The 7,843-nt window shown below is 39.1% G+C and overlaps 1 protein-coding gene across 1 annotated transcript; it reads right to left on the reverse strand.

Moving 5' to 3' along the window:
• Positions 1 to 203: 203 nt before the first annotated feature.
• LOC112138809 (cytochrome c oxidase assembly factor 8) lies at positions 204 to 7,822 on the reverse strand. Its single transcript, XM_024261450.2, has 5 exons — positions 7,489 to 7,822; positions 5,334 to 5,531; positions 4,133 to 4,196; positions 3,932 to 4,022; positions 204 to 422 (listed from the first exon to the last, which is right to left on the reverse strand). The coding sequence occupies exons 1-5, from the start codon at positions 7,612 to 7,614 to the stop codon at positions 302 to 304; spliced, it is 600 nt and encodes a 199-aa protein (XP_024117218.1). The 5' UTR covers positions 7,615 to 7,822; the 3' UTR covers positions 204 to 301.
• Positions 7,823 to 7,843: the final 21 nt, after the last annotated feature.

The raw sequence follows: 7,843 nt of genomic DNA on the forward strand, positions 1-7,843 counted from the left end.
GAAGTGTCCTTGAGGAAGGCATTGAAGTCCACATTGGTGCTGGTGGTTATGGTTGGCACCAGTGTTATGCAGTGGTGCTGCCATCAGTGTGTGAATCTGTGAATGGGTCTGTGACTGTGAAGCACTTCAGGCCTTCAAGGAAGGTGGTAAACACTATTAAGCATACGCCATTTACCATTGAGTTCAAAGAATGTTAAACTTCATATTGTACTTAAAGTATTTAATTCCTTTAACAACAGCACAAATCAAAGAAGCAACAGACAAAAGCCATCCAGAGCTGGGGGTTTATTTGGATGTATGGTTAGAGCGTTGGAGAGCCGCTCTTCTTGCTGTTCCATCTCTCCGTGAAAGTTCTCCACGTGCTGCTGAGGACAACTCGAGCCATGAGCAAGGTGATGGTGAAGTTACGTCTGTACCATTCTCTGGAAACAAGAGCCACATGAATAAAGCTTTGTCCCTCACACAGTCAGGTTTCTGGTGAGGAAAACGATTTTTAACAGCTTTCCAGTCTGCAGTCTGTTAGCACAAGAATGAAAGCAAAACATCTTTAATATCTGTTAACATGTTTTAAAGCACACGTCAAAGTCAAGGCCCAGGGGCCGGATCCGGCCCTCCAGGTAAGTCTATCCAGCACTCCAGATCATTTTATTTTATTGTTATTAATGACCCGATGTTATCTTGAGTTTATTTCTAACTTGTAGAATTCTGACAAAATATATTTTTATGGAGAGTAAAATATTGAAAGTTATTTAAGTTGATTCATTCTGGAATAATATTCCTGCCTTTTTATTATTCATAATTATGTTAAAAAGTATTTACTAAGATTTTTTATGCTATTTTGGAATTAAACTAATATTCCAGCTACATTCTAGCTGTTTTGGCTAACCAGAGTTGTTGTTTTTTTTTTTTTTTTGAAGTTATTTGGGCTAATTTAGCATTTAGCTAATACTTTAGCTGGTTATAAGCTTCGGCATTTTCAGCTTCAGCGTTTTTAGCTATCAGTTTCAGCATCTTCAGTGGGAAAATTCGTTTTACAGCATTCACACTAGCATTACCACAGGCAATACTATATATCTAGTTCATAATTATGTTAAAAAGTTACAGTTTGAAATTTTAGTGTTCAATAAATGTTTATCCTGTTCGACGAGTTTGACCCCCCTGTATTAAAGGGTTTGCTTACTTTTCTGTATTTGTGTTTTATTATTTAAAAAACGACCTGCTGTACCATAAGACACACTCTTTCCAAAGAATGAGAATATCATGAAAAAGTGTGCTTATTTCCCTTATTCCATTCAAACAAATTAAACTTTCAAAGAATATAGATTCATGTCCCACTGATTGATTTCAAGTATTTGTTTGTTTATTTTACATAAATTCTGGTTCCAGCTCAAAACAGAATTTCAGAAAATTAGAAAACTGTAGAAGTCTGACCAAATTCTTCAGGACATGAATGTCTGAAACTGAGTTTCACCAACTAATGATGCACTAAACTCAAAGCATCTGCACAGGTTCTGCACGTGTCATGATGTCTTTCATTTGGGAGTTAAGGCCCCGGGGTTTGGAGGAAGACAGGTGAGGAGCTGAACATGTCATACAAACAAATGTGTTTGCATGACATGTTCAGCAGAGACACAACAGGAAGAGAAACGGACACAGTTCACCAGAAAATGGTTATTTCACAATTAACTGTATAGCTTTTTATCAAAATAATCTTGTTTATATCTGTGATTTTCAGTTGATACTGCTGTTGATCAATTTTTACAGGAATGTAATATCTTGTACATGGCATGTGTGCAGCGTGTAAGTTTGTGTAAACTTGTGTTGTCTTTGACAGTCTCCATGCTCATCAAATGAATGTTGACCCAAAAGAAACTATGGAAGGAAATGCGGCTCTGCTCTTGTAGATTTACTCAAATCAAGTGTTTCAGATGTAGTGTGAACCTCGTTAATAAAGAGCTTTTGTCAAGCAATCCTTCACAGACTAAAACTTAGGCAGGTCACAAAAGGACATAAAGTGAAGGGTTTGTGCAGGAGTGGAGTGTTAGAATGTGAAAATGGAGATGACACACTAAACAGTCCAGACTTCACAATGCAAATGAAAGGAGAGCCCTGTAGATCATGTCATGTTGAAGGCTGACCGCTCCTCCACCATGCCGCAGTCTTATGGGTAACGTATTTCAAAAGTAATTAATTCCTGTAGTTTAGTTTCTTTTGTTACTTCATTAACCTCTTAAAACCTCCGCAGCATTTAAAAAAGGAACTTTTACAAATGCAACCGCACAGCCACCTGCCAAATATGCTGGAAAACTTGGATTTAGGTTGCTGAGCTGTGGCATTTTGGGATATGTGACATAGGTTTTAGTCTACGTTTCTATGGCAACCACTCTCTCCAACCAGTGGTGAGCATGCTAGAAGGCCACACCCCTTCCACTGACAGCAGGCTCAGCAGAATGCGTCAATCAAACGCTTCGAACTTTTGTCCCAAAGTCACTTTATTGAGGCTTCTGACTGGTCAGTTTGTAACTTGAGTAACTTGTGGTGAAATAATAAAAGTAGTTTAAAAAATGATCATCAAGAAGATGTAAAGAGTATCAGAGCTGGAATGGTTATTCTGACCAATGGACAGACTGAATAATACCTGTTTATTTCTCTGTAGAAGTCTATGGGATTTTGCCTCTTTTGTGCATAATTTTATGTCTTTTGTTGTTAATGAATAATTTAGGCAACAAAACTCTAGCCCCGCCCCCTCCGTAGAATGACTTTTTGCATTTGATGAGGAGAAAGAAAATGCTGGAGGCATTAAATAGTTCTGTGTTTTCAGACCGTTTTAGTTTCAGATTTGATATGAATCTAACTTCATCGGTGAGACCGTTTTTTTCCACATCTCCCTCCGAGCAGTGGTGAGTAGAGCTGGGCATCGATTATCATTTCCAGATACGATTTCATTTGATTAACAAGATCCTGAATACATTCGATTCTGATTTTTTAGATTCCTCTGATTCTTTAATTCAATTCAATTTATACACATTTGTTTAGAAATACATAAATAATCTACTATATGTTTTGAATATATTTATGTTAATCTGATCCAGTTCATATACTGTAAATGTATCAGTGAAATAATGAGATTGTTAATATCATCCAGTGTTACATGGATTCTCTAAAGGAGAAGTTCTAACTAAAATGTTCAGATCATTAACATTGTAAACATTGTTCTGCTTCTCCTGGAGGACGTTTCAGTTTGGACACTAGGTGGCGATCGCGCTATAGCATTACAGCTTATTCTAGAAGAAGAAGACAGTAAGAGCAATAAAGGATGTTTTAGACCACAACTGTTTTAAAAAAAAAACATTTTCTTTAAAGAGTTTGGAAAATTCATGTCTGAGTTTATAAAGATGTTCATTTAATTAAAATGTACATTTAAGTTGACCGAGTGTTAGCATTAGCTGTCCTATGGGAAATTCCATTAAACGTTAGCATCAAGCTAGCGGAGTTTAACTTTATGTGCTAAATCGATTTCTATTTTTCTGAATTGATTATTGATCTGTTAAACAAAAATCAATTCAGATCACTTAATTGATTTCATCAACCTAGCCCTGGTAGTGGGGGCTGCTTTGTATTTTTGTGTCGTTTTTCACACCGCTGTGTGAATCCTAATGAAGTCAGGTTACATCTTAAACCTCCTTCATTCTTTGCACAAGCTCATCGCTTTGAAAGAGAAGTTTAATGAAGGACAAGGGGATCTTGTTTGTGCTGTTTTTCCCTCCAGAATTTGAGCAGAAAAAGTAAAGTAATCATTAGTAAATTACTTTTTAAAATACGTAATGAGTAAAGTAATTTAATTACAATTTGATCTAGTAACTAAAGTAATTTTAAAAGTAACCGACACTACCCTGTCGCAGCAGGATGACAGGCTGACAGAACGACTCACTTGTTATAATTTGCATGTCGTATTCTGTTTTTGTCCAGGAAGCTTTTGTAAAACACAGCCATCTCCTCGCTGCTCAGACTCCGCCTTCTTCCTGAAGGAAACCAGAAAAGATGGGATTTCACCACATCAGAATCAGCAGCAGCAGGTCTTTCTCAATGTCTTTTAAAAACCCAAGAAGAAGAAACTCCTGCACGTTCTCACCGTCAGCATCACGCAGAGTCAGGCCTTTCACCGACAGCTGGGAAACTATGAACGCTTCTTTTTCCTGTGAAATAATGACAACAGAGTTAATAGCTTTTGGATTTCTTTTTTTATCTGAATATAAATATCTGCGCAATCTTTTGAATAAACCTTAGGTAAAAAGTCAACCCATCAGTTTGTTGTTTTTTCTAAATAATATCTCATAAAGAAACAACAAGAAAAGGCATGTTTGGCTGGAAAGCTGACATGTTGAGGACCTGTCAGCCTGTGGCCTGGCTGCAGCTCTGTCTGCAGGACTGAGCTCGTCTCACTTCAAACTCCAATGTCCCATAAATGCCATCAACAGTCAGTGCAAACATTAAAGATATAAAAGGGAAATGCAATATTTTATTTAAAATGTCATTATTTTAGCTAATGAATTAAACTCAACATGTTTCATTTCTTGTTTGTCACTGAATTTTTCCACACAAAACACTTCATTTAGTTAAAATTTCCCCCAGATGACTCTGACCAGCTAAAAACTAACATCTCTTTGTAACATGTATTTTACCCATCAATAATTTGCAGATGATAGAAACAGAGAAAAGTGATGATTTTAAAGTATTACTGAGCATAAAAATTTATTTTGTTTGGGTCTTGATTTTGTTAAATCCATTTAAAAACTAGTGATGCTTTTATAGGTTTTGCAGAAAGCCTGAAGCGTTGGGAGCGCGTTGCTGCCCTCTAGTGGTGAAGATAAGGAATTTCTAATTCCCAACAGAAATGATCCAAAAAATTACTTAAAAAATCAATTTACCTTTAGTCGAGTTCTCATTTAATTATTATATTCAAGGTTTTATATAATGTTTCAAATCACTGTGAAATGATTTAAAGTGTGAAAAAGTAGAAACAGAACCAGTGTTCTGGAGAACCACACTGTGCTTTAAAACTAACATCAGCTAATATTCTTAAGTGCTGTCTGATGCTGGTTTTCAGGAACTGGTACTGTTTGTGTCTCAGCTGCGTCTGTCCCTGTTATGTGGGAGACCACATTTTAACCAAGGAGGGAACCGATCAGTATCTGACTGAATACATGTCAGCTGTGCAGACAAGTCAGGAAGAGAATTGAGGCTCAAACCCAAAAGCATGCTTATTGTACACACACACTTCTTGTTTGACCAGGACGTCACTCTTGTAAAAAAAGGTCAATATTAGCTTCAACCTTGCTGAAGTTGAGGTTCTGCTTGGTCCAGAACTTGTGGTTCCAGTCCTCGGTGTCCTGCCTCAGGTTTCTCAGCCTCTTCTCCAGCTCGGACTCCTCCTCAGGGATGCGGTAGATGATCGGACGCAGGTTGGACAGCGGGTTCGGTGGACCGATCCAGTCATGTGTGGAGCTGGGCTCTGGTCTCAAAGGTGATCGCTGAGAAAAAAGGGGGAAAATGAACATTAGGTTAAGAACTGAATGTCTTTGGTAAATAGGGACAGATATAGAATCATAGACACACTACAAACAGCAGTCCCATGCTCTTATTCTTTGGAAGAAGCTAGTTTGCAGCATTTGTCAACTGATCTGTTTTTTTGTTAAACAAATTACAAAAAATTGCACAAGTGTAAATAAAAAGCAAAAAACAGATCAAGGAGTCAATGTTAAAATTATATACACCAGTTTAAAAACACAGGAACACGTCAAAAAGATAAAACAGGCCAAAAGGGGCTGCTTAAAACGTGCCTGCAGCACTAATGCAGAAATATATACCAAAATTACAACTTTTTTTTTTTTTTTTTTTGGAAAGGAAATAAAATAAAGACAAAGTCTGTCTGGAAATGTTGTTTTACTAACTTCTAAATTGAAATCATGTGAACAGCAAAATCACTCAGTTATGTTGTTCAGAACTACAAACCATTGGGATTTTGATGACAAACAAATAAATCTGTTCTTCTGGTGTGTCCCTAAAGACTTTGAAGGTCAAAAAGCAGCAGGTGTTTGCCACAGGTTTACAACGGCTTAGAAACTTCATTTCCTCACAGCGCTGAGGGCAGCATGTTAGTGATTTTACCATAGGAGCCTGCAGGCTGATTGAAACTTGACCCACACGCTGGATTCAGACATCCTGCTTACACAGTTCCACTTTTACTTTATTTTTTCTTACTTTAGCGACAGCAGAGAAAGATTACACTTAAACCAACAACTCTTAGTTTGAAGAAACATTTGAACTCTAAAGGCTTCATCACAGGTCGGCTGATTCCTGTGTTGATTCAGCCATAAGCTTGGGACGTATTTTAAACAAAGGTTGGGTTACATTTCTCCCGGTTCTCCTCACAGCAGGAGGAGCAGAGTCAGACTCCAGCTCGGTTTGTTGGATGACCTTTAGTTCCTCTTGAGCCAGCTCAGTGTTTTTGATTGGCGAGGCCTTCACAGCCACGTTCCCAGTGGACACGATGTTTAGGTGAATCCAGAAAACCCTTTCTAACCGGGTTATCAAAAGCAAATAAACATGCCTAAATCAATAACCAACAGTTAGACCAGGAGAGTCAAACTCAACACACCTTAGCTTGCTGGCCAGACAGGATAAACATTTATTGAACACTCTAAAACTAAAATTTTAAAACTTAAAAACATAAATTAGCCAAAACAGCTAGCATGCAACATAACTATAAATGATAAAAAGTCAGGAATATCATTCCAGAATAAATCAACATAAACCTTAAATAACTTTCAATATTTTACTCTCCATAAAAATAGATTTGTCAAAAATGATCTGGAGGCCCGGGGGCCGGACCTGGACTTTAACACGTGCGTTAGACTGCTGTGGCGCTGACTTGAGGAAGCAGGAGGCCCTTCAGATGGGCAGAAGCTCCACTGAAGCGGCTGGAGGCTTCATCTTATCAGAGCAGACGCAGCATGAGGAGAGCAGAGACGAGCTCCGTCATCCAGACTCAGGGGCCCGGGACAAGGTCTGTAGTGTCATTACTACGTTCTACTGCATTATCGTGTTTTTGTTCTTTGCTGGACGTAACACCTTCACCACAGTGTTGTGAATCAGTGATATTCGCCCAAACGAACCAGCTGACAGCTGTTACAGATGTTAATGATGATCAGATCCAGTGAACCATGTTGCTGCAGCGGGGCTCCTGATGAAAACATTAGGCTTAAGCAGGAGTAAACATAGCAACGGTTACGTGTGCGTGTTAATGCCATTTAGTTTCTACAAAGGTAAGCCAGTCCATAACCTGCACGCGCATGACTGTCCAAAGCCATGGCAGACTCAGTGCGCATGCGTCAATATCATGGTTTTCTGCAGGACCAGAACAGAAACGTTTGTGATTCATCCAGTAATGTGAGCACAGACGGACACAAGCACGAGCGCAGAATGGACCTTAGCGGCTTTATCCTGCTGGGTGGTCTGATTAGAGCCGCAGCGCCGGATGTTGACATCCAACAGTTGCACGCGGGCGTTCCTCGCGCTCCTCCACGACGAGCGTCCCGCTGCTCCGAAGTTCATTCCTAAAAACAAGAAGTCTATCTCATGCAAACAGAAAGCTAAACACGGGACGGGGATGGGCAACCCATGTCCATAACTTTATGTCCTTCCGCAAGGATCTAGGACAGATGATCACGTGAGGTCAAAAAAAGCGGGCGGGTACGCTCGAAAGTTACACCTTTGCATGCCGTTCATCAGGTCTCTGCCAACCCCCAACACTCGCAGGCGCAACGTGAAGCCAACCCGGAAG

This window comes from Oryzias melastigma, linkage group LG22, assembly GCF_002922805.2.
Source record: "Oryzias melastigma strain HK-1 linkage group LG22, ASM292280v2, whole genome shotgun sequence".
Lineage (NCBI taxonomy): Eukaryota > Metazoa > Chordata > Actinopteri > Beloniformes > Adrianichthyidae > Oryzias > Oryzias melastigma.